The 27,555-nt window shown below is 40.6% G+C and overlaps 3 protein-coding genes across 3 annotated transcripts; 2 read left to right on the top strand and 1 right to left on the bottom strand.

Annotated features, from left to right (window-relative positions):
- The first annotated feature begins 188 nt into the window (after positions 1-188).
- On the top strand, positions 189-6,517 carry pdhb (pyruvate dehydrogenase E1 beta subunit). Its single transcript, XM_022741994.1, has 11 exons — positions 189-254; positions 350-409; positions 1,942-2,049; positions 2,606-2,668; positions 2,850-2,885; positions 3,148-3,338; positions 3,624-3,718; positions 4,062-4,172; positions 4,566-4,657; positions 4,739-4,880; positions 5,398-6,517. The coding sequence occupies exons 1-11, from the start codon at positions 216-218 to the stop codon at positions 5,541-5,543; spliced, it is 1,083 nt and encodes a 360-aa protein (XP_022597715.1). The 5' UTR covers positions 189-215; the 3' UTR covers positions 5,544-6,517.
- Positions 6,518-8,522: 2,005 nt separating this feature from the next.
- On the bottom strand, positions 8,523-15,024 carry LOC111219345 (bromo and FHA domain-containing protein DDB_G0267958-like). Its single transcript, XM_022741980.1, has 6 exons — positions 13,975-15,024; positions 13,044-13,211; positions 12,760-12,938; positions 12,427-12,667; positions 11,385-11,635; positions 8,523-8,541 (listed from the first exon to the last, which is right to left on the bottom strand). The coding sequence occupies exons 1-6, from the start codon at positions 14,632-14,634 to the stop codon at positions 8,523-8,525; spliced, it is 1,518 nt and encodes a 505-aa protein (XP_022597701.1). The 5' UTR covers positions 14,635-15,024.
- A 2,684-nt stretch (positions 15,025-17,708) lies between these two features.
- On the top strand, positions 17,709-26,007 carry kctd6 (potassium channel tetramerization domain containing 6). The gene is made up of 6 exons (XM_022742109.1): positions 17,709-17,843; positions 20,351-20,459; positions 21,753-21,922; positions 24,118-24,370; positions 24,627-24,785; positions 24,904-26,007. Exons 2-6 carry the CDS (start codon positions 20,433-20,435, stop codon positions 25,012-25,014), a joined length of 720 nt encoding a protein of 239 aa, XP_022597830.1. The 5' UTR covers positions 17,709-17,843; positions 20,351-20,432; the 3' UTR covers positions 25,015-26,007.
- The last annotated feature ends 1,548 nt before the right edge of the window (positions 26,008-27,555 follow it).

Here is a 27,555-nt window from a genome sequence, read left to right as displayed (position 1 = left end):
ATAGAGGGTTTGGTCTTCCATACCAAATGACAGGGCAGCAGTGTCCTTGGATTTCCTTTTTTCGCTTTCTCCCGCCTCCATCTCCAGTTAACCGCTGTGATTGGCTCTGTATCATGACGCATTCTAACGTACACATTACCCGCAGCACTGATTGGTCGAAATCTACTGACCTCTGTGTAGTCCCCGCCTTCTATCCGGCAGAGGACAGAGTGAAGATGGCGGTGTCCCTGAGGTGCTTTCTCCGTACAGGAAAGGTTTGGGATTGTTCAGAAATGTTTCTTTTGTATTTGTTTCAGTCTGGTTTTGTAACATGTTTAAGATCGATAATGGCGGTTCGCTGTCTTTACAGAATGCCGTGTCGGCGCTGCAGCGGCGGGGATTTCACAGGACCCTTCCGGCCGCAGTGCAGGTCGGTTAGCAGCTAACAGGCTAACGTTAGCCACAGCCAACACTTATTTATTTTTTATGTTTTTTTTAACTCCGGAGTTTAATGACAAAGTACAGCTGTTATTATAAGTTCTTATAGTATCGGACTTTGTGCTACCTACTTAAATTAAGTTTAGTATTAATATTCAAATCTCCGCTCGTGTCAGGTCACATCATGTCATCCCCGTCTTCACTATTACCAAAACAGACAGTGTGGATTAAAACTGTGCAAACCTTTCAAACTCAGCAACCACCAAACCTCTGTGTGCTTATGGTCCGTTTTGAACTCTGGCATATTAGTTTCAAACATGGTAAAATTATGATCCAAAACGCCAAATTACTTTAAATTTAACGGAAATTTTCGACATTCTGCTACATGTTCATCAAAATAAACTTCAAAAAGGGACATTGAGCACCGATTTTAACTGCTTAATCGCCTCCATGAAAGACTTGAAAGCCAGGTAAGGAAATGGCACATGTGATGTTTCACTCAGCCCATCCCAGGATGGGGTCATTTTCCCCTCCACCTTACTCTCTATTCCTCAGCCCCACAGAGGAATTATTTTCCTCACGATCATTTCTTATGATCAGATGTCTCTCTTGGACACAATAAAGGCTGGATGTCTGGACACATTTGTAGAAGATTGTCTGGTATTCTTTCCCTGGTGTATTGAAGAGAGGATTTAAGGTTTGATGTGGATGAGAACTTGTGGCCAGATGCAAAAGAGAAGATTTGACTATTGCTGATGTATTTCTAGATCTGCAGCAGTCCTATACAAATATGTGAATATATATCTATAATATGTGTCGCTCTGAAAAAATTGCCAAAACAAGCAGATTGCAGCATTTCTGATTCATTTGTGACACATACTGTAAGGTATGCCAGCCCACGCAATAAAGAAGGGTCATTCTTTTAGTTGTAATAATTCAATTTTAGTTCATATTAAATGAATACTGAAGCCACCTGTTGTTAGTGAGTGAGTGACAAAGTTTTAACGTTGAGAGACAAGTGTTGTCAGTGTTTCGGTACCAGAGTTGATCCTGTGATGTGGATGATGTGTTGTTTGCTTTAGTGCATTTTCAATGTGAGCTTATTGTTTTATCCGAGCTGCATGTAAATAAAGAGAACTGTGTGAGGAGTTCTGTAAAAAGTTCACTCAGTATAGAGAAATGTGGGTTAACAATTATTAAAAATAAAACTGTTGCTGATTGCTTGTAACAACAATAGACACCAAAACTAAAGTAAAGTGCATTGAAGAGGTCTCCCTAATGAATTAAAGAGCTACAAGGACAAGAAAGTGTAATTCTGGAGGATTTTCCACATGCTGGCAACCTAAAAGTTCATCTTAAATTAAAATTATATTGTAATTAAACTTGTATTGACTCGAAATCAATTGTACCTAACTTAAAAAACCTCACTTAAGAGGATGGCTTGACGTGAAAGACGTGAGGATGAACTCTGTCCTCTGGGTGCCAGTAGTGGGTCAGCACTGACTGTGGTGCTGCTGTTGTCAGGTGACTGTCCGTGATGCCCTCAACCAGGCCATGGATGAGGAGCTGGAGAGGGACGAGCGGGTGTTCCTGATGGGTGAGGAGGTGGCTCAGTACGACGGAGCCTACAAGGTGAGTAGACCCTCATTGCAACACAGTGGATGAGGTTCGTGAAGACGGTATCACCGTATCTTGTCTGTTCCTGTTCTTTAGATTCACAGCTCGAAAGGTTGTAAAACGAGTTCATATCCTTTGTTAATTTTGTTATCATGTCAGAACATGGGCCTCTGTTGATTCAGACACTTTTATTGTGAGAAGGGAGAAGGGCAGCTCTGTACACGCAGACCATTGATCATGATTCAAGGCAGCTCATACCTCAGATATCGTCTGTTACTTTCTAATTTATGGTAATCTTTTTGTATAAATGGAAATAAATCGATTTCCTTAAATTCAACATTTTACACATCATACACCTCAACTGAACGGCTTAAAACAAGAAGCCACTCCCTCTGTAGACTAGTTAACTGGGGACAGTTTGTCCAGTTGGGGACAAAAAGTCGTGTCTCCCATTTGGGGAAAAAGCTGATTTTTGGGTCAGGGGTTAATGTCAGGGTAAGTTTCCAAGGAAATGTCTATGTAATTTCCTCAAGAGTGACTAAAGTAAGTGTGTGTGTGTGTGTGTGTATAGGTGAGCAGAGGCCTGTGGAAGAAGTATGGAGATAAACGCATCATTGACACTCCAATCTCAGAGGTGAGACGCTCGACCTTCACAAATGTCCTCTGTTGTACATGAAACTGATTCAGCTGTTTGAGAGTCTTCTGTCTGAGTCGGTTTCATTTGTTGTCTGATTAAAACACTGGAAACACCCAGGAAACGTTTTCCAGCTGATTAATGTGCTCTCTCTCTCTCTCTCTCTCTCTCTCATATGCAGATGGGCTTCGCTGGCATTGCAGTGGGAGCTGCCATGGTGAGTTCCTGTTCATCCACAATGCAGCACATTCACTGAACACACACAAACCCCTCACTGTACAATATGATTATTACAGCGAGTGTTGTCATAATGAATCGTTTGCAACTGTGAATAAATGCACCTTACCATACAAATCAAATACCATTAAATCAGTGTAAATTCTAATGAATAAAAATGACTCTTCTGTGGAAATGTGTTCATGTTATTTTGTGAACATGACAAGCAGCTCTCACTAATGTTAATCTGTTGTCCCCTGAAGGCCGGCCTGAGACCCATCTGTGAGTTCATGACCTTTAACTTCTCCATGCAAGCCATCGACCAGGTCATCAACTCCGCAGCGAAGACCTACTACATGTCAGCTGGTCTGCAGTCGGTGCCCATCGTCTTCAGAGGACCCAACGGAGCATCAGCGGGTGTCGCTGCACAGCACTCGCAGTGCTTCGCTGCATGGTGCGTTCACTTACACCTGATACTGTTACTGTCAGTTGGCTCTTATTACTGTGATTGCAGCTTTATAAGAACTCAGTCTCATTTTTGTAGTGTTGATTAGACTTACTTGATGCCAGAGGGAAAATTCACATGTTACAGCAACACAGAGACAAACTGAGAGGGAAGAAAATAGACAAAGAACTGAAATGAAAGAAATTAGTGTGGCGACATAAAAAAAAGCCACATACAACAACAACAACAACAACAAGCTACTGGTGTCAGTGTGATTGTTGTCTCTGTCTGCAGGTACGCTCACTGTCCAGGTCTGAAGGTTGTTAGTCCCTGGAACTCAGAAGATGCTAAAGGTCTCCTGAAATCAGCCATCAGAGACGACAACCCCGGTGAGAGACGCTAGCCCCTTTGTCTGTGGAGCTACCTTCCCCCACTTCCTTTCAGTGGCTGTTTTACTTTCTACTCACAGTATTTTAACCAAGTATCTGTCGCTTCCCACAGTTCATAGGGACTTTATAACCTCATATTAGGTTTTAGCACTTTGCATACGATTCTCGAAACCAGTTATTCTCTGACAGTCTCAGTCTTGCTGCTTGGAAGCATTTATATTTTTACATTTATGCTTTTTTTATATCAGACAGCTGCAAGATCTGCCCAAAATTCATGATGCGACTAAGTGTGAACTGTGTCTGTAACTGTTGTCACTGAACTCCGCCCCAATGTGTGCTGCAGTGGTGTTCCTGGAGAACGAGCTGATGTACGGTGTTCCTTTCGAGATGTCGGAGGAGTCACAGTCCAAAGACTTCACCATTCCCATCGGCAAGGCCAAGGTGGAGAGACAAGGTGAGACAGAGACAGACACACAGGACACTGTCCTCCACACTGCTCCATCGAAGCCTCTGTTTCCTCGAAACTGACCACAAAACTCTTCCTTGAGTAACAACGGTGTATCCGTCCGTCCAACACTTCAGTGCTGCGTCTCCAGCTGCAGCTTGAGTTGCAAGAAAGATATGTGGACTGATGAGGAGATGGAAAAAAACATAAATACTTTGTTTTCATCCTGGTTTTTGAAGGTTTTTGACTGGTGCTCTTTTAATCACATCATGTTGTTGCACCCTCTTCTTCTGTGGTGGTTTAATGGCATCGACTGGAGAATAGGCATCAACTGTTTGTCTACACACTAAATTCTGAAAGAAACTTGAATTAAACCTCCTTCTTCTCCTTTCTGTGTTTCAGGGAATCATGTCACTGTGGTCACTCACTCTCGTTATGTCAGTCACTGTCTGGATGCCGCCGCTGTCCTCGCCAAGGAGGGAATCGAGTGTGAGGTAGAGAAACACGCCTGTTGATATGTGACATAGGTGACCTGTGCTCAGCAGTGTGTTAACTACTTCCTGTCTGTGCGTCAGGTGATCAACCTGCGGACTATCCGTCCCTTGGATGTGGAGAGTATTGAGACCAGCGTGATGAAGACCAACCACCTGGTGACAGTGGAGGGCGGCTGGCCTCAGTTTGGCGTCGGAGCAGAGATCTGCGCCAGGGTCATGGAAGGTAACAGCTGACTAACTTGTAAATCTGAAATCTGAGTTTCTAAGTGATGGCACTTCTGTGTCCAGCATCTTTTTTAGCTTAGCTTAGCACACACACTGAAAACAGGTGGAAAAACAACTAGCAGACTAGAAATGGTTTGGCTCATCACCCCGTCACCCCCAGATTAAATGAACAGGAAATAACACATTAATTTGTGATCCGTAGACATGCTGGTAGGTGGAGATGGGTGTTGGACAGAGCCAGTGTACAGGCTGAATATATCTCAGACAATAAGCCTATTTTCTTTTGTGTTGAACTGTTCCTTAGAAATGTCTGGAACACCCTGCGTTGCAATTTTTTCCACCTCATATCATTAATTTTGTCCGTACCTCTGCGAACTCTACACCTGGATATCTTGATTTAAAGATTTTGTTACGGCACGAAACAAAACCTCCTCAGTGGTTTGAAATATCAACAGTGTGCTGGGAACTCTTCGAGCACTACAATGAAATCTCTAACCTCCGGTGTGTGTTCGTAGGTCCTGCCTTCAACTACCTGGACTCTCCAGTCACCAGAGTGACGGGCGTAGACATCCCCATGCCGTACGCCAAAATCCTGGAGGACCACAGCCTGCCGCAGATCAAAGATATTATCTTCTCTGTCAAAAAGACCCTCAATGTCTGAGACACACACAAACACACTTATGGGACAACCCCACCTGAATCCTCTTTGTCTTGTTCACACAGATGGTGGAAACTTAGTCTGGTAAAATATTTTAACCAGGTGTAAATACAGCCAAACAATTTCTTAAGAAACGCTCCTGACTATAAAGTTTCCAACCAGATGTTGGTCAATGAAACGCACAGCTCTTCAACCTGCACCCAGAGCGGAGGACACACAGAGTCCAGTCAAGTCATTGCCTCTGATACAAACTTAACCGAACTCTGCATGTGGCTCTGGTTGCTCTGTCCACTTCCTCCCCTTCAAAGTAAAAGTTGCTCTATCCTGTAGATCTTTCTGTGATGTTTGGCGACGACAAAACTGCTGAGTGAGAACAAAGAATGTCAGGATTTGATCAGTCTGCAGGTCAGAATAATCGTGTGAATTTAACTTCCTCAGCCCACCAGAGGAACTAAAATAAAAAGCTCAGTGAGATTCTTCAACTAATTTACAACTTACTAAAAAACAGATATTTCCTCATCTAAATTAGGAACTTTTCTAACAGCACATTTTTTTCTGGCCAAGGCCTTTATTTATGTTAATCTTCCCCAAACCTAGAACTGAAAAAGTACTGACGCACTTAGAATCTGACAAAACATTTCAGACTAGAGCAAAGAGTATCAGAAAATCTGACTTAGTCTCTGCATGCTCTCGAATTTAGACTTGCAGACTGACTAAAACTTAATTTGTACTCTCAGTAGTTATGTTGTTAATATACTCCCATATATTTCCAACCACCAAAACATACTGTATCAGTCTATTAACTTGATTCCTCGCACTTAACTCGGTCCGGCTCTAAAAGCAGCAGAGAAGAAGAATGAACCAGCCGAGCACTGGAGGTGGAGTGTGGTCATGAATATTTATTGTAGCTGCAGCAGCTCTCTGGATGTTTTTGTTGCTGTAAATGACTCTGTTACAGAAATAAAAACCTTTCAATCCTTCACGCTGCTTCAGTCTTTTGCGTAAAGTAAAGCTTTTAAGTAAAAGCACCAATACCATAATATAAAAAATACTGTATTCCTACTTAAGTAAAGTTGTGAAAGTATCAGCAAAATGTACTTAAAGTAAAAGTAATTGTTCTGGAGAAAAAAACTTACTTTATATACAGTAATTTAATTGACTGGGACCCAAACTACTTTTTTTAGTTTTTTGTTTGTTTTTTCAAATAAAAGCCAAAAAAAGTTGGGACCCACTGATTTAATCTTAAACACTGTTGTATTTTATATTCTTATTACATTTTGTTTCAGGTCAAATCTCCATCTGCAACTACTAACCAGTCTTATAAATGTAGTGCAGTAAAAAGTAAATTTCTTCCCTCTGAAATGTAATGGAGTGGAAGTACAAACCAACAGATGGACGTACATGTACATACTTAAGTACAGTACTTGAGTTACTGTACTTAGTTACTTTCCAAATATTACTACCGTAAGTAGTATAAGTTATTACCAATGAATTCTGGCCCCAGTTTATACTTTTCCTCACGACATGAGTTGTTTGCCTTTTCCCATAGAACTTGAGTAACTCCAAGAAAAATCTCTGAAAAACCTAAAATTAAATTTTTTAAAAAGCAGAAGAGAAAAGAGACAGTTGAAGCTGAAGAGCAGGTGAAGCCTTAAACATTTTTTATTGGCAAATGTTTACAGGAACCAGCAGGGATCAGAGTCAGTGGCTGAACATCAGATCTGAGACCAACAGTCAGAAAACACACCTGTCACAGTCCTCAACTCAAACGCATAAAAATAAAAACATTTAGCAAAGAACCTTTGAGAAACTCAAAGATCGAACCCTCATTATAAAGAAAACTATCTCTTGGTTCACAAACTTTCATTCCAAAGTTTTCTGACCTGGAGAGAGAAGTGCTGACAAACTGAAATCATTCTGTGACCAAAAATACTTTATTTAACATTATTATTAAACTATTTAAACACTTTATTTTATAGGTCTTTAATTTCTTAATTATCTCCTGGAAAGAAGTATGTCACATGGTTTTAATTTTCTCTTGGAAATACTTCATACATTATTCTGAAATTATTAACAGGAGAAAAAATGTAGATTATTTTTTGAATTCTGATGAATATCTGGATTGTTAGAAAAAATATTTACCAAAAATGAGATTTTTGATGTTTTTCATGAGATTTATTTATGAATTATGAACTTCATCTTAAAAGCTTTTTTTATAGGGCTCTAATGCTGCGTTCATGTCATGTTGGGGTTACAGTAATTGGCAGTTATTCCACCTGTAAATAAGATTTGTTTAAACATCAAAGTTGTAATTATGAAATTAGAAAATAGATTTTTCTTAAAGTCTTGATATTATCTGCAAACACTGATCTTTACTGTTAACTACAGTCTGTTTTAATGGTTACAGTTTTATAGTGTCAGTGGACGGTATTTTTAACTCTGTGATCATACAGCCATCCTCAGTTGGCAGATAACATTAAAGCTTTTCAGAAACAATATGCCCCATCTATAATCTCCCCCATCCCAGATGACGTGAATGCAGCACAAAGGCCTCAACATGCTTCAAGCGAACACACTGAAGCCGTGAAACAGTGCTGTTGGGTTCACTGCGGCCAACAGACAATTAGAAAAAAATAATAAAGCGATATATCCCAGGTCCTTCAATCAGCTGTGCATCCACTCAGCTCACAGAAACAATTTAAAAGAAGAAACACACACAGCTTCAGACTATAAACAGACTCATCTTGAGACTTCCACAGTGTTGAAAATAAAAAAAAAATATCAAACCAGATTCTCTTCCTGTGAGTTTATAAACTTTATGACAGAGGAGATGCACAACTAAACTCTGAAATGAAAGAGCTGCTGTGACGTTAAATGAAGAAATTCCAACCCTAGTCAGGATTAGAAAATAAAACCATTTTCATCACTTTAATGTCCAGCAGCTGGATAAACATGTAGAACAGAAGCGACTGCTGCTGATGGTCACTCATCTGTAACATACCTGTCAGACATTTAAACATTTACAGAGATTTATCGGTGATCGCTGATGGCTTTATTCAAGGCATGTTTGGGGTCGTCCAGCCTCCATGAAGCCCTCATACTTTCCCACCAAGTGGAGCTTTGTTTTCCCCCTGAAGGCCAGAAATGCTTTTGTAAAAAAAAAGAAAAAAGAAAGGGTAATTGGAGCTAACTACAGTGAAATGTTTTTGAAAGAGTACATGTACATATGGTTTTAAGACACTAGGAGATGAAGAAGAGACACAGATTGGTTAAATTTACAAATAGTTGAGAAAACTTTAAAATGTTAAAAAAAATAAAAAAAAACATGAATTTAAACCTGTTTGTTTATTAGAAATTGACTTTGCAATATTAATTATTGGTTGGTTACCTGTAATTTACAACCACACACAACTGAATAGTTTTCCATATTCAACTGCAGCATTAAACTAAAGCTGCTCACAGACAGAACGCGGCAACGTCACCGCTGCGCTCTGAAACCCATCGTTTCTAATGGCGAGCGCGTGCGCTCTGACGACCATCCGCGCAGCCAATTGAAACACAGTGATTGAAAAACGGCGCAAAACGATAATGGCGGAGAAACTGATTCTGTGTGTCTCAGAATACCCCTAAATATGTAATACAAGCTTGCGCTTGTATCGGGACGTCGGCAGGAAAGCCCTCTCTTGGCGACAGATTTCTCACCAAGTAGGCACGTCAGGTGTGTTTTAAGATATACAATCCATGGTTTTAAAAGCCTGTAGCTAAGATACATCTTTGAACAACGGAACGCAAAAGCGTGGACGTGTCCCGCTCGTGGTCCCACTAGAAGTTTTGAAAACTCCGCCCATTTTTCACCGGACAGCGCGCCGAACCGAGCGGCGAGCGCAGCGCAAGGCGCGTTTTGTCTGTAAGCAGCATAACAATTAATTGGAAATTTATCAACTGTACTGACTGATCACTGAAACTTAATAATAGAGCATGTCGTATTGTTTTGTGGCAAATTTTGTAATTTTGAGGAAAAATTCTATTTTATGAGAATAAGTGATAGTATTTTGAGTTGTAATGAGGCTTGTAAAAAAAAACAAATATTTTCATTTTTGATTTGTTTTTTTCAATGGATCAATTGTTGCTTTATATAAAATATCAAAAAATTGTGAAACTGTCCATGATGGTTTCCTATAGTCCAACAAGACAAATGTCTTATTTTGTGATGGACAGTCCAAAGCCCAAAGATTTACCTAATTTACAATGATATAAAACAAAGAGTGGCAAATCCTCACAGGGAAGCCGCTGAAGCCAGAGAATGAATCCTAACGATTAATGGATTATCGAAATAGTGGCAGATTTATTTTTCGCTGATTAACTAATCAATTTATCAGCTGATCACTGCAGCTCGAGTTGTAATATTAAAGAAAAATAATTACTTTCCGTTTATTTGAAGGATGTGGATGACCTGAGGTTGCAATTTTCACCAATAAATTTTATTGTAGATTTTAAGACACTGAAGTGAAACAAATTACATAATGCATGAGTCTATGACACAGCAGGGACTATGAACAAAAGCTCACGGTATCAGAAAATGATTAACAGTCTGACTGTGGTGAGTCATGTCACCAAAAGACAGGGACACTAAGGAGGTAGAGGCTGCAGATGTTGTTGATGCCAGTCGTTGTTTACGAGCATACTTATCCTTCAATCTGCCAGTTTTGGTTCAAGTGCTTAACTGTTATCCGTCTATTTATCCTTAAAACTTTATTTATCTTAAAACTATTACATGACCGTGGAGCAGCATAAAACCTAAACTGACTGTGTCTCATAGTGAAATACAGATACACCCGTCAGCAGCACTCTAGTATCAGAACAGCAGAACATGAAATCATCAAACTTAATTCGTATGGTACGGACTTTCTTGTTAATTTTTTTTTTTTTAACCATTTTCAAATTATTACGATTTTACACCAATCAGACAGATCGGTGTATTCGCAAAACGTCCAACCGGACATAGCACTCAACTCCATTCTACCATTGTCTCTATATTTAGCACCAAATGACACAGTTCTGTTCAGAAACCTTCGTAAGATTTTACATTTACAGATCAGTTCCTCTCTAGTATTAATTAACAAGAAACGATGGGACCTGTAAACGAGAATCTTACCAAAAAAAAACAAAACAAAAAAAAACAAGTATTCTGGAAGCTGCTGCTCCGTATGTATGGAAGGTAGAATAAGAGAGGAAGTCGTTTTTCTGATAGTGAATCTGAGATGTAACCTGAGACACACGAGGGGTAAAAATGATGCAGATAATCATGTGATCGATCAGCTGTGGCTTTATTGTTAGTTCAGTGAAGCGGTTTTGTGTTTCAGAGGCTTTTCTGGCCTCAATTAATTTCTGTCTCAACCTGATTTTTTTAATATCCCATTTAAGTAAAGCTCTCATCAGTTTCCCTCTACAGTTACTGACTTACTACATTTCCCAGAATGCCTTTCACAACCCCACCCAAAGACAAGGGCAGGGCCTCTGTCCTGCTCTGGTTCGGGGCGTGGCCTGTTTAGTCCGTGGGTGTGGCCAATGTCTTAGGGAGCTGAAAGGTCGGATCGTCCGACCTCCGAGTGTCCCTTCAGCAGGCCGAGCCTCACCACCACCACCCTCCTCTTCTTCTGCTCCGAACCCTCATCATCCTCCTCCTCCTCCTCCTCTCTCTCCTTCACCTTTCGTTTACCTCTCTCCTTCCTCTTCTCCTCCTTCCTCTGCTTCTTTGCCTTCTTCTTCCTCCTCTTCTTCTCTTCTTTTTCCTCTGCTGCACGATTCTCCTCTTCCTCCTCCTCCTCATCTTCTTCTTCTTGCACTCCATCCTGCACCTCTTCCTCTTCCACTTCTTCCTCCTCTACTGCCATCTCTATTTCCTCGTCCTCCTCCTCCTCCTCTTCGTCTTCCTCCTCTTCTAAATCTACTTCTACGTCATCCTCATCATCTTCCTCCTCCTCCACTTCCTCGTCTTCCTCTTCCTCAATTTCTTCTTCCTCCACATCTGTCATCTGCTCTCCTTTCATCTGTTCTTGTTTCAGCTTTATCCTTTGTCGTCCGTTCTGTGTCTGCTGACAAAAACACAGCACAAAGTTAAGAAATGAGACTAAACCATAGACTAACGCCCCCGTGTGGCTGAAACAATAATTACAAACCAGTAGATTTAATGACGGTGGATGAAAAATAAAGAGAAACTTTGCTATTCTCAGATCTTTACCAGCAGCAGGGTAAAAATATAACCTGTAGCTCAAACAGTATCAGCTAAATAATAAATGAATGAAACCTGCAATAACTAAATGAATAAATTATCATATTTGCTCCATAAAATGAAAATAGTACAAAGTGCCCATGACAATTTCCCAAAATGCGTTCATCAGTCGGGTGATGTCAGTTTAAGCCGAGGCCGACAGTTCATTAGGTTTAGATGAGTCCTGACATGAACTCGTGTATAAGCTGTGAAAGTTTTGACCCGACGACTTGATGGAAAGTCACAGGATCACTAAAGATTCATCCTCAGGAAAACGCCACACACAGACCGACTTAACGCGAGTGAACATGCCAGTTATTCAGTCGCTATTAGTCACATGGAGGCTGTGAGTAATGCTGCTGGTTTAAGAAAGCCTTGGTTGTTGTCATTAGTTAACAATGTAAGATATTGTCAGATGTTAAATGGTCGGCCTGGTGTCTTCAAGCATTATTCAAACAGAAGGGATTATGATTCATTTTATTGTTGTGGTGAGTATTTCCAGCAACAGGACCGTTTGTGTGGTGACATGTTCCAGTAAAACGCAGTGATTCATCTGTGTGCTGCAAAGTTAGTTTTGAGCCCTTCACTACCGGCACCACTGGTCATGATACTCACTGTCTTCTTGCCGTTTCGGAGCCTGTGCAGCAGTAACCTGACAGTGTCCTTGTTTTGACACAGCCCCATGGTGTTGAGGGCGTCAAGTGCAGAGCCAGAGCAGCCCTGCAGCCGGAGCTCAGCCCCCAGAGCCGCCTGCATGAAGTTGTTCTTCCATATGTTCCTGGTGAAGAGCGGGACGGAGAGCGCCACCACAGTTCGGCGCTCCAGCAGTGTCTGTGCCTGGTCTTCCGACATCTGGCTGCCACACAAACAAACAGAACAGATGCTCATCTTTTCTGGGCCATGAAGAACCATGTCGAAGCTCTGTGGACGGCATGAACTCAAACTTACTGGCTGCTCTTGGAGAGGGCGTTGACGTCGGGGAACAGCGAGCGGAGGCAGGTGGTGACGAGTGGAGCTTTGTCCTGGGCCCAGTTCAGACATCGTCGCCACGGGAAGGATGACAGCGGCTTCCTGCTTGACACCTTCTGATGAAAGGGACTATCTGCGTGTCGCGACAATAACTTCATCTGCACCGCAAGAGGAAACAGGTCAACATTACACAATAACAAAACGAATGCTCGTTATGAAGACTAAAGCCATTTGTCCTGACCAACAGGAGCACCCAGCCTCACCTCCTCTTTCAGCTGTTTACTCCAGAACTCCATCATGGGCTTCCTGGCGCCTTTAGCGGACCACAGCATTTTGAAAGCAGCCTTGTAGCAGGACTTGCTCACCAGCATCGCTGCTTTGCTCTTCTTCCCCATCCTGCGGCCTTTCTTCTTTTTGTCCCTCCCGTCTGGCTGCAGCCCCCAACCCAACACCAAGGACACATAGGGGAGAACATTATTCGAAACTTCTTTATGAGTCCCAAGTGTAAAACACAATCATGCTGGTGGTTAGGTTTGTTTTAGCCCATCAACAACAGATCAAGATACTATACTTCACAGCTGTGCTCGAAATGATTCACTCATGAGGCGCCTCGTGGCTCACCTGGTGCGTACCACATAGGCTCAGTCCTAACCACAGCGGCCATGGGCTTGAATCCGACCCAGCCCTTTGCTGCATGTCATCCTCCCGCTCTCTCTTGTCTATCTCTCAGTGACCCATAGAAAAAATGCCCAAAATTTGTTTCACAATCTAAACAAAGGTGCCAAAATTGACATGGCTCATCTCTTCCTTTGTACCATGTGAAATTAAATGTTTTTATCACCTATATTCATGTATACTAATTATATTTTCCATTACATTCTGTTTTTACACATAGTAACACTTTTATGCTGTATCACTCAAAAAGATTTGACTTGTGCCTATCTTTGGAACCCACTTTAAAAGTCCAGGCTGTTTATTTCTGGACAGAAAAGCCTTTGAGGACTCTGGAAAAACCTTTAAAACAGGATCAAGTGTCCTCAAATGTCTTCCGTGTCGACTTATCTTGAACTCTGTGACTTGAGTGTGCTGATAACACAGTGAAGAGACAGACTGTGGCTGATGTGGGCGCATCCTCTTGATTGTGATACAGGCATACTGCGATAACATCAGGGAGACACACACACACACACACACCTGTTTAGTGGCAGGCGGTTTCAGCCACAGAGACCTCTTCCCGGTCTGTTTGCGCTTGCCTTTGCTCCGGATCACCTGCGCGCAGGTCTCGCACAGGAAGGATTTTTCGTGCACCACAGAGTCCGGGAAGGCCCACTGCACGGTCTCCGGGGTGGTGAAAGTGTACACCGCCCTCCGGTTAAAGCTGCGACCCTGCCGCTCAAACTCAGACTTGCAACAGGAGCAGTTCTTGTCTTCCGGCCGCTTGGTACGCCGGCGGCCACCGCCCCTGCTAGGCAGCGTGGTGGCAGCGGGAACTTCAGACGCTGCAGTCTTTTGGGGGTCGTCTTCGGTCTGCAGCGGCGGCGGCGGTGGAGAGGAAGCCTCCACATAATTTCCACCGGGACAGTCCACCTCTGCACCAACAACCGGTTCGGGTAGCTCTACCGGTAGAGAAGCGGTGGGCTGCCCCGGTGTGCTCTGTTCGTGTTCAGCCGGTGTAGAAAAGCTTTCCTGAGCGGTGACTCCGCTCTCATCCGCCGGTGTACCGGAGAATGAAGGCGCCTCTGTGGGAGGAAAGTTAGTGTCCGCGGCGTGCGCATAATCGTGCTCATTCGTCTCGGATGCATGACCGGTTTCCTCATCGTTTCCCGCGTTGGTGTCGGTGTTTTCACTCGCCATAATGAACGGCGGACCTCCGGTTCGAGTCAACAGTCGAAATACGCAGAAAGAAAAACTCTGTCCGCGGACATCGCTGTTCAGAGCGGCGGGCTAACGCTACAGGCTAAGGCTGATGAAGCCCGCCAGAACAAACACCGGGACTTCCACACAGATGTCTCGCAGTTAAACTCTTCCGGACGCGTTAGCGGTACGTGCAGCAAAGTTTGTTGAACATTAGAAAGCGATGGAGACAAAAACAGAGACGGATTTTAAGCAGAAACGTCCCCGGAGTAAATGGAAAACAGAGCAGCTGTGACGAACCGGACGTGGCGGCTCATAAACAAATTAGTTTCCTGTTATTGTTACAGGTCTGGCTGCTGCTGCGGCTGCCCCCTGGTGGTGGGAGGTAGTTCTAGTTAAACGCAAAAGTTTGCGCACCCTGCAAACCCTGCAGCAAACAGGCATTAAAAATTCAAATGTTAATGCACTGTTGCTTTTTTATTTCATGGAGTTAAAAAAATGAAGAAAAGAGCACAGTGCTGTCTGTACGTGCCAAACAGTAATTGTGGTGAACAGGCTACAAACCAGCAGGGGCGGAGCCAGACATTGTAAACATTTGGGGCATAGCCCCAATTTAAGTCTATATTCAGGGAACATGCTCCCCCCAGGGAAATTTTTTTTCTACCCATTCACAGCAGCTACATGCAATATTTACTGTATCAAGCCATTTTTACTGTTAAGTAGTACATCTAATCTCCCTGGTTTGTTCTCACATAATAATATATTTAGAGTGAGAATGTATTAATGTACTGATAATATGATAGAATTTAACCTGTGTCTACGCTTTCTTTCATTTCTAGAAATTGGCCACTCAGCTGTAACTACTCACACCTGACTGACTGCAAGCAAAAATATTAAATACTAATTGAAACCTGCTGACTGCTTCTCCTGCTTTGTTCATATTCATAAAGTCAAGTGGAGTGTAATCCTAGAACACGTACATGTGTTAGAATTAAATTGCTTTCATGGAATTACTTTTTCATTTAAATAATAATAAAGTCCCCAATAGGCTTCTATAATGACTTTAATTTTTGTAATTTTAGCCTGTTATGTTTCTGCACCAGATGCTGTGAGGGTGGAAACATTATATCATAATCATGGATTGTGCATTTAAAGGAGAATCCAACCCTTTATTCACAGTTCTTATTCCTGTGCCCCAGAACAGATTGGTGAATATTCGTGAACATGCAGTACTCTCCTCTAAAGTTAAAAAAGGGGAGAACTTTAAAATGTGTAACATCATCCCTGTTAGCTCTGTCACAATTAATGGGGCTCTGACACTGTTTATGTAATTTCTTACACCAAAATTAATGTTTCAAATCTTAAACTTTATACCCAATTCAAAATCTGGATGAGACTTGTTACAGGGATACACTACACAGCTACTGTAGATTATGGGTTCAGTGGAGTAACTTATTTCCCCCAGTGGCTCAAAGTCAGCTATATAGCTTCAGTAGCCTGACTAATGAAAGCAAGCCTTTGACTTTTTTACACTATGACAATTAAGATAGTGTATGTTTTTCTGCTGTATTCGTTCATCATCAAAAAAAGAAAAGCTGAACGAATGACATTAGTGATAAGGTAACACAAAGACACTGTGAAAAAAGAGCTTCTGTCAATGTTTGTGTACAGGTACAAAGCAGAAAACTGTAAAACTTGGTGCTCAAAATTCCCACCAAGTGTGTGACACTGAGCTTACAAGTAGAATTTAGATCCTATTTTTCACCCGAATCTGATTGGACAACAACAATCCAACCACAAAGCAGAGTCCAATCAGAGGTTGTTCTGTTACCCTCATCTCTGCTGTAGAATCATTCACAAAGATTAATTGTTATTACAGCATATGCTAAATGAGGTTTAAATGGATGACTGATAAATCTTTTGTGTTCTTAAGTCCTTAGAAGGCTTCAGAAACATTTCATAGTCAAAAGAAGAGCTGCTTGAAATTTCCTTATTTGTCTTTATGTGTTTTCATGGGGATAGAAGAGTCCAACTCAGGCCAGAACCACACCTTATGGTTGCTTATGGTCCCCCGCAACATCTAAACTATGAACAAATTACAAGAGTTGAAGTTAAACAAAGACATATAAAAAGAAGTAATGGTTTTGTCAACATCTGTGTACTGATACAGAGCAGAAAACTGTGAAACACCATGCTCTGAAGTTCCCACACACTGAAGTTACAAGGATCAATATTTGTACTTGTCAGTGTCACACACTGGGAGCGTTGTATTCTGGGTTTTACAGTTTTCTGCTCTTTATCTCTGTACACAGACGTCCACAAAAGCATTTCTTCTTTCCCTGTGTCTTTGTTTAACCTCACCACTGGTCATTTGTTCATTTGTTTTGTTTCACATTCTTCTTGAACAAATACAGATCTTGTTGCTAAGCACCATTTTTTTTCACATGCATGAACTTGAATTTTTCATGCAGATTTATTTTATAGCTTTACAGAGGTTGATTTACAACTACAAACTTAGGAGCTCAAAATCATTTTGACCTTATATAGGAGTCGGGGGGAGTAAGTTGTCCAGGCATTGCCCACTGTAACGTACAATACTAATTTACTACTGTACCATATAAGTAGTATTATTATAGATTAGAAAAAATGTAAATGGAATATATAAATGATACAGAAAAAAGGCCTGATACTTTTACTATTGTCATTAATAAAGAGAGATAGATAAAGATTTTTAAGATTATTTTAAACTTTCTTTCTCATGATCTCATGATTTTTGCAATCTTGGGGAGTTAATATTTTCCATTATTGTTGTTAAATTTATTATTTTTAGTTGTAGTATTTTTTATCAAAAAAAAAATCAAAATCACACGTGGATTTAACATTTATTGTGAATGAGATATGAATATCACAGACCAAAAAAAATCTAAATAATCAAAAGGGGGGTACATATGATCACAGCATTTTTAAAATCCTTTCTATTTTCTCTGAATATATTTTATTTTATTTTATTTTATTTTATTTTATTTTATTGTTATCTTTAACACAACTCTTATTTTGATAAGACTTCCCGGAAGCCCACTCATACTCGTTGTCTAGCTTGACAGAGGTGTAAATCATGGATGTAGATGAAGAGGTCAGCTAGAGGTTTTCACCTCCGGCTGTGTGTCGTGCTACAGCAGCAGGCAACAGCGATGAAACAGAGGTCATAGGTGAGATTTTAAACATTTAATTAGATCTATCAAAGTGACGGTGTAACGTCTTCTTCTCCCACACATCATGCTAACCAGCTAACTAGCTCCTGTTAATGATAAACGGTGAGAAGCGGACAGTAGCATTTAGCTCATCATCACGCTCAGCTGTTTCTAATACGCTCCTTTTATGAGTCTAAATTATAAAGGAAATACAGCAGAAATGTATTTACAGTGTGACGCAGTGCAGCATCACTATAAACTACAGCTCCTAAGTGACCACAGTTAAATCAGGTGACACCGGTCAACAGAAGTCCAACATGGTTTGCTTCAGTCACTTGTATTATATTACTGTGGGTTGTACAAGGAGACAGCTGCGTGAAAAAACTTTGTTTAAATCGCATATTTTGGTGATTTTTATTTATTTATTTATTTTTTTTAGGGTGAAAACAGTAAAAGCAACCCCGGTAGAAAACAGACTTAATAAAAAAATTGAACTTCAAATGTTAATTTTGAACTTGAAAAGATTCAACTTTAATTGTGACATGAGGATGAAAATATTCTTCTTTGAGGTCATGGAGCAGCTGGTGGTAGAGGAAATAATGCACAGATGGAAAGAAGATTGGCTCATTCCACTAAATGTCAGCAAATTGTGGATGCAAATGTTCTGCAGTCAATCAAGAAAGTAAAGCCAAAAAGAATCTGTACTGACTTAGTCCAGTGCCCAAACCTTTGCACATGTCACAATTACTGTTTAATTTTTTTCTGCTCTTTAAGTTTTTTTTAGATGCAAAATGTTCCACGTGCTCTACCAACTAGTCTCTAGCTGTGTCTGTCTGGGGTTTTGATGCTGAGCAGGGAGTGTGCCGCTGATTTTCAGAGCCTTCTCTCTGAAAACAGCTGCTGGAAACAGAGTTAATGAGAGCACTGACTCAAAACAGTAAAGCTGCGGGCTGCAAAACCAAAAGCTGAAGGAGGTTATAAAGAAGCTCTGTAGAGTTCAGTGGAACAGAGTTGTGTAATAATTCTATGTGAGTTGTTAATATAAAAATACAGATTATAGCATCTTCAAAGATGAAGAAAACTGCTAATGAGAAGCAGCTAGTTTTATTCCGTTGCGGGTCATTGAAAGGTGAACTCATTACACATTCAACTCTGTTCACAGGTCTTGGGGAGAGCTGTGCAAAATCTGAGAAACTGTGATGTCACTTAAGTCAGTGTTGTGTCTGTGGTGTAGCACAATCAATACTAGATTTAGATTCTTTGACGCTTTCTGCTTTATTTGATAGTGTATTAGAGAGACAGGGAAGGTAGAGCAGAGAGAGCAGATTACGTGCAGCATCTCCTGGGCTGGAATCAAACCCGGGCCACTCCTGTAAAGACCAATACCAATCAATATTTGGGACCTTAAAAAATCCGATTACAATATATTTGTTGATAATGATTTTTTTATACCATAAACACATAACCTAAATGACAATCTTTCTACAGCTCCCGTAAATTAGTTGTGACCAAGATCGGTAAGTGGCACAATTTACAGTGTAAAAATGAATGTACTCTGTTGGACAAACTTTGTCGTGGAGACACCGCTAATAAATTACCACAATCAAGTCAGTCGAGTGAAATCAGTTTTATTTGTATAGCGCCAAATCACAACAGACGTTTTCTCAAGGCACTTTTCGAATAGAGCAGTAGGGCTTGAGGCTACATTAGATGCTACTGACCAAACTGTCAGTGGTTAAGTTGCATTGTGGGTAATGTAGGTGCCAGGTTTCACTAAGGAAGAAGAATGCATGGAATAACAAAAAAGAAGAGCTATGATTAGTTGATTAGTTGATTATCAAGAGAAAATGCAACTATTTTTATAGTCAAATACCTGTTAGTCATTTTTTAAATATTCTCTGGTTTCAGCTTCTCAAATATGAAGATTTGCTGCATTTCTTTGTCATGAGTGACAGTAAATTTATAATCTTTAGCGTTGGACTGCTGGACAGACACAACAAGCAAACTGAAGACATCACCATGGACTGTGAGCAATTGTGAATGCCATTTTTTCACAATTTTTTTAGATATCTTATACACTAAATAATTATTTGGTTAATGAAGAAAATGATTGACAGATTAATCAATAATGAATAATAGAGAATAATAAATAGAGAATGATTTTGTACTCAGTTTGCAGCATACTGAATTAAAATTGAAACTGAGAAGTACCAAGAGATTTCCAGTCTTTTAACGCACAGCTGATGCATGATTTAGCCAGAGCTCATTAAAATGCTGTGTGAGTTTCATTAATCGGCCACGGGGAGGTTCATTCATCTGTTCTGAATCTGCGTTTGTATCTGAGACCGAAGAAACAAGGCCCACAGCTCCTCCTCCTGTTTCTCGCTAGCTGGCAGTGTGTGGACACATCAGGGACGCAAGACTAATCAGCCAGATGATGTCTGGGCCATGGCAACGCTGCTGCATCAGCTGGTTGCTTATCTCCATAGTAACCATCTCACAAGCTGTTCGTCCTCTTGTTGCAGGTGTTGGTGGAAACACAGAGATGATCTTCTCAACAGTCTGACCTGAAGACAATCAATACAGTCAGCCATCCCAGGGCTGCAGATGGAGAATGGAGACCTGGGTCACATGGTGTGTGGGTGTGCGTGTGTGCGTGCACGTTGAGTTGTTTTTCCTTTGTTGCAGACATTTTTCTATTTGAGCTGTCCTGCTTTCTGGCAGTTCAGCCTTTTGCCTTTGAACAATATCTGACATTTTGAATGATGTCACATGCTTTCATGCTGTGTGTGTGTGTGTGTGTGTGTGTGTGTGTGTGTGTGTGTGTGTGTGTGTGTGTGTGTGTGTGTGTGTGTGCGCGCGCGGGCGCATGCTCTTGATTTTTATTTATTTTTTGTTTTTTGGTAAGTTTGGCTTTACCTGATAGTGGAAGCTGAGATACAAAGTCAGCCTGCAGTTTATTAGTTACACCTATCTAAAACTAGTGCAGTCTAAGACAACAGTCCTGCAATAATCCTCCTTCATGAGGTTATAATATTGTTGAAACTGTTTTACAGAGCTGTTGATGATTTATGTTCATTCTGGAAGCCGTAGTTGGTTTTGCTGTTGTAATGCATTATACAGAGAGCTGTTGCAGTGTTTCCAGCTTTGACTTAATGGAGCTCTCTGTTTCAGCGATTCTTTCTTTGTTGTGCAGTAACAAAGGAACTATATTTAATGGATTGGTTACATCATGAGCAATATCCAATCTACTTATTGAGGCCAATATTGGCTTTGATGCCAATGTGATGAATCAGATTGGAACATCCCTTCTTCACTTTAAGCTCTTTGAGTTATGCATTTAGTTTTGATGATGAAGGTCAGGGCCTACAGAATTCATTATGAGAGGACTAGTTTTGAGGAAATTTCGTTCATTTTTAGACGTGTGATGACCTGCTGGGAGGGCAAGACTGGGCAGTCAACGTTGGGGCTGTTACTTCCACCCAGAAATTTAGAAGAATTAACTTTCTGTTCATTTTCAATGCCTCCAACCTCATCTTTGTCCATGATATGTTGTCAAATCCAAAATCCTTCATCACATTGCTTCTCAGATGGTTTGGTGTTGGAAATTTTCATTTGGCCCTTAATGAAGAGAACGGCAGCAGCCTAGTTCACTGGCGAGTAAAGTGGTTATCTATAGAGCAGGTCTAGATACAAATCCTGCCACATTTAAAAAGTTTATAAAATGAATATATATAGAGAAATAAATGAACACAGCGTGGTAACTATAAGTTACAATGAAAAAAAAAGTTGTATAAGAAGATTGCTGTTTTCCCAATTACAAACTGAGTTTACTGCTTCATAATAGATGAACTGGCCAAGTTTAAACTCCTGAGGACACTAATTTGTTCCGAAGTGTTGTCTGACAGCTGTTCCTGCTCTGTCCAGATGGGGGAGCCAGTGACTCTGAACGTGGGCGGCTGTGTGTACAGCACGTCTATGTCCACGCTGCAGCGTTATCCAGACTCCATGCTGGGAGCCATGTTCAGAGGAGACCTCCCCACTGTGAGGGACACACATGGAAACTACTTCATTGATCGCGATGGCCCGCTGTTTCGGTGAGTGCGTGTCTAGGGATTATATTTTTTTGAATAGTAAAACCTTCAGCTAGCTGGTCAGATGAATCACATTTACCCTTTAGTAAACTCACTAGTCACATGTTTATATTCTGACATGCTAACTGTTAACAGGATGTTGGCAAGTTACCATATTAAACTGATACATGGTAACGGGGCGTTAGCATGTTACCATATTAACATGCTAAATGGTAACAGGACGTTAACATGTTGCCAAATTAACATGCTAAATGTTAACAGGGCGTTAGCATGTTACCATATTAAGATGCTAAATGGTAACAGGACGTTGGCATGTTACCATATTAACATGCTAAATGGTAACAGGATGTTAGCATGTTGCCATATTAAGATGCTAAATGTTAACAGGGTGTTAGCATGTTACCATACTAACATGCTAAATGGTAACGGGACGTTAGCATGTTACCAAATTAACATGCTAAATGGTAACAGGACGTTAACATGTTGCCATATTAACATGCTAAATGTTAACAGGGCGTTAGCATGTTACCATATTAAGATGCTAAATGGTAACAGGACGTTGGCATGTTACCATATTAACATGCTAAATGGTGACAGGATGTTAGCATGTTGCCATATTAAGATGCTAAATGTTAACAGGGTGTTAGCATGTTACCATACTAACATGCTAAATGGTAACGGGACGTTAGCATGTTACCAAATTAACATGCTAAATGGTAACAGGACGTTAGCATGTTGCCATATTAACATGCTAAATGGTAACAGGACGTTAGCATGTTACCATATTAACATGCTAAATGGTAACAGGATGTCAGCGTGTTGCCATATTAACATGCTAAATGGTAACAGGACGTTAGCATGTTGCCATATTAACATGCTAAATGGTAACAGGACGTTAGCATGTTACCATATTAACATGCTAAATGGTAACAGGATGTCAGCGTGTTGCCATATTAACATGCTAAATGTTAACAGGGCGTTAGCATGTTACCATATTAAGATGCTAAATGGTAACAGGACGTTGGCATGTTACCATATTAACATGCTAAATGGTAACAGGATGTTAGCATGTTACCATACTAGCATGCTAAATGGTAACAGGATGTTAGCATGTTGCCATATTAAGATGCTAAATATTAACAGGGTGTTAGCATGTTACCATACTAGCATGCTAAATGGTAACAGGATGTTAGCATGTAAACATATTAACATGCTAAATGTTACATTCAATACATGTTAACATAAAACAATTATTTACATGATTGTCAGCATTCTAACTGTTGCAAGTTCAGTTTAGCCTGATAAAGTGATAAACTGAACTGATAAGTGAAGAGCTGAGCCTGACAAGCTCAGTCTGAGATGTCCTAACATGGCCACCATATGCAGAGGATCAGTTTTAGTTGAGGTAACAATGTGACAACAGCAGCTAATTGTTCCTGATATATTATCCATTCAGACTGATTACTTACAAAGGAGTGAATATACAGTATGTCTGGTGATATATTTTTTTACTGTCTGCAGATCCCATGAAAAGACCAAAACCAACATACTCAACTGATCCTTCTAACGAGTATTGTTGAGCCGAAGCCTGATATATCTTATTAAAAACATGTAAATGAGCCACACTGTTGAACTGGATGACATGTTCCCTCATTACCATGAACACACACTGTAGTTTATTTTGACTCAATCCCACACATCCTGCTGCTGTAAATACTCACAAGAGTGCCAAATGTGGATGAATTAACAGCTGAAAATAGTTCAGCTTCTCATGTTTGAGTAACATTTACTAAAAACTATAGTGACCAGCTGTGTTTTTTTAAAACTATATACGTATTTTTGAGCTGTTTTTAAAGATTTACGTGTTTAGTAGGCACCAGTTGGCTTGGGGCTGAGATCCACAGACACAGTAAGAAAGTCAGTATTAAGAGACAGACTCATATTGTTGGTTTTGGTCATTTAATATGATTTGCGGACGATTAAAGATACAGAATAACATTTTCTTTATCCTTTAAGATAGGAGTAAATCAAACTCAAATTTCAGAAAAAGTGTAACAAACTTTTCCCACTCTGATCGAGTTGGTTGCAGTGTGAATGTACAGCAGCTCTCTCCCCTCCTGCCCTGACTTGAACTGACAGCTCAGAGTTTTACAGCTCAGCAGTCTGGACCGATCCTGTCCGTGTTTCTGCTGTTTCAGCTACATTCTCAACTTCCTGCGGACGTCAGAGCTGACACTGCCGTGCGACTTCAAGGAGACAGAGCTGCTCAGGAAGGAGGCTGACTTCTATCAAATCGAGCCCCTGATCCAGTGCCTGGGAGACCCCAAACCTGTGCTGCCGTACCCCACTGACACTTATGAGGAAGTAGTGGAGCTGTCCAGCACCAGGAAGCTGTCCAAGTACTCCAACCCTGTCGCAGTCATCATCACCCAGCTCACCATCACCACTAAGGTGGGGACAGGTCTGACTGGAGTGGTACTGACAAATTGTTGCAAAATATTTTGTAATACAAAAACTTGATGATGTAAACAATTACAACTAAAAAAAAATACTGTTCCATAAAAAATACTGTTCCAAAAACAATAATATACATTTTAACATAGTAAAAACAGCAAGATATGTACAAGCAAAACCATTATTAAAAAACAGTTGAAAAATAATAAAATAATCTTAAAATAAGTTGTCACATGACTCTCTTCTTCTTTAGGTCCATGCAGTGTTGGAGTCCATCTCCAGCAGTTTCACAAAGTGGAACAAACACATGATGGACACCAGAGACTACCAGGTGTCCTTCACCTTCGGACCATGTGACCACCAACAGGAAGTCAGCCTGCGTGTCCACCTGCTCGACTTCATCTCCAAATCTGTATGAAACATTAATTTTGTTTTGCATATTAAAGCATTTTTTCCAAATCATGACTAACAGCAAAATTAAAATAGATAATGTGAGATGACTTCATTTGTATGTTGTTTGTATTTTCCAGGGTTTCACAATACGCAACACGCGTGTTCACCACATGAGTGAGCGAGCCAACGAGAACACAGTGGAACACAACTGGACATTCTGCCGACGAGTTCGCAAAGTTAACGACTGAACTGAAGGATGGACTTACTGACAGACGAGTGTCTGCAGACAGGCAGAGACTTGTATGTGGTGGTTTTGTTGTGAAATGTTAATGTTTTGCATGATGTGTGTTGTTTTTGAAGCATTCCCTCAGTCTACTCACGGCTGAAGCACAAGGCCAGGTTACTGGATGGCTAGCATATTAGCCACATGTGGTACATAATCATGAGCCTTTAACATGTATTACCTGTGCTTTATCGTATATACATTACATGGCCAAAAGTATGTGGACAGCCCTCACACACTAATAATATTTTACACAATAGTGTCTTTTCTTCTTTCAGCATGACAATGTCCCTGGGCACAAAGCCAGGTCTATAAAGAAATGGTTTTCCCAGTTTGGTGTGGAAGAATTTGACTGGCCAGCGCAGAGCCCTGACCTCACCCCATCCAATTCCTTTGGATGAACTTCAACACCCACTGTGAGCCAACCCTTAACACCCAAAGTCAGTATTGAACCTCATTAATGCTCTTGCGGATAAATAGGAGCCATTACCTAGCTATCTATCTCATATAGCTGCAATGTTCTGGTGTCCACCTACTTTTGGCCACGTAGTGTATGGTAGCTTCATATCTGGCATATCAGCAGTATCACAAATCTGATAAACGTCAGTAAATAGGAATGAATATTAACTGCAAATAAAACAATCTGAAAATGATGATCTCAGGTCATTTTTTCTACTCAGCCTCAGTTCTCCTTGTGTCTGCCATTCTCACAGAAATCAGTCAATCTTAGACCAATTTAAAGGATACGTGAACATTTTTTAAAGACTGTCTTAAAACAGTGTTCAGGTGCCCATATGAAAACTGAAACTGTCTTTTCTTGCTGTAATCATTCCACCTGTTCATACTGGACATCAGTAGATTCCGTCCTACCATGCTACCAATGTAAGTGATGGGGGACAAAATCCATTTGAAGTTGATATGAGGCTTCAGCATCTGTCAGATGTCTCTTTGAATTGAATGAGGGGGCAATGTAGTGTGATGAATTTCTATTGTTGTTCTGAATACAGCTGTACTGTTATCTACTTGGTGTCATTTTAACAGCTTGTTGTCTATCATTATAACCTAAACAGCCTATTTAGATTCACAAATGTTAAATATACTCTTGTGGTAAAAAAGTTTAGGTTCAGTTAAATTAATGCAAATGAGGGCAGTGTTTGCTGAATAATCAGCCATCTGAATGGGCAAACAAGATCCTGTTTGTTTTCGCAGCCATTTGGCTACTGGTTAAATTTTATTACCCAGCTGGTCATACCCACATAGTAAAAACTTTGCAGTATTGACTAGAATCCGTGTGAATACATCTTTTTAAAGTATGGCTCACGCCTGAGGATAAAATGATGAAGTGATGACACTTTATGTCCAAACAGTCAAAGGTCAGTTTCACTGTGACATCATAATTTCTTGTGAAAACACTAACTCAGGAACAGAAGGGGAGATTGTGACCAGATTTCTTGCAACCTGACTGGTTGGCAGAGATATACAACCACAAGATGGTAATTCTATTTGTCATTAGGGTTCCTTGTCTGATTCAAGGGTCCAAGGACAGAAAGTGTTGTAATGCTGCACAGATTGTTAAACCCCTTTGGGCAAATTTGTCATTTGTGATTTTGGGCTGTATAAATAAATACAGCCCAAATAGCTGCCTTATGGAGGTGGCAGACTAACAACCCAATATTCTCACCAAAACCAGCACTGTGTGAAATGGGAAAACACTGTGTTGACACAGCAGAGATCCTGACAGAGAGGCAAAAAAAATGCAGGGCGTCAACTTTTGCTGTGAGTCAATGCAACATCATTTGGCAAGATACTGTGTTCACCCAGGGACAGGGTGAGTGTCAGAATTGAAGGAAGGATGAATGTGGCCAAATACATAGAGGTCTGGAATGGCTGGGGAGAGAAGTGTCTTGATGGTCCTTGATTGCCCAGACTTAAACCCCACAGAACATCTGTGGAAAGACCTGAAGATAGCAGGTCACAGACACTTCCCATCAAATCTGACAGATCTTGAGAGGATCTGCCAGGAACAATGATGATAGCAAAAAGTAAAAGGGTCTGAATGCTTTGAAGCCACTGTGTGTGAACTTTACCCTGCACATTATCCACCAGGACTAATTAATATTTTACAGTAACATCCTCTGGCATCAGTTAAGTTGTGCAAAATCATGAGATATTCTGGTGCCTATACACACAAACTTTGCAGGCAAGTATGTAGACGATGACACCAGCTATGTGTTCAACTCTATGTACCCAGTGGTAAAAAGCAAGAATGTCATAGCATTTTGGAGGCCAGAGGACATAGGCGGTTCACCACTGCATGTTACACTAGAAGGTAAAAAATAGAGAATGTAATCCACCAAATGAGTAAAAAAAACCTTGCTCGGGTGAAGATTTTTTTTGATAGCTTATAAAGAGAAAATAATGATCCAGGAATTTGTGATGTGGAAGTATTCCCTAAAATGCTTCGTTATTTCTACAGTATCCAGATACTATATGTGAAGGGAGGTAT

Source organism: Seriola dumerili, unplaced genomic scaffold (assembly GCF_002260705.1).
Source record: "Seriola dumerili isolate Sdu_G_001 unplaced genomic scaffold, Sdu_1.0 BDQW01000066.1, whole genome shotgun sequence".
NCBI classification, from domain to species: Eukaryota; Metazoa; Chordata; class Actinopteri; order Carangiformes; family Carangidae; genus Seriola; species Seriola dumerili.
This window is presented reverse-complemented; position numbering and strand designations above follow the sequence as displayed.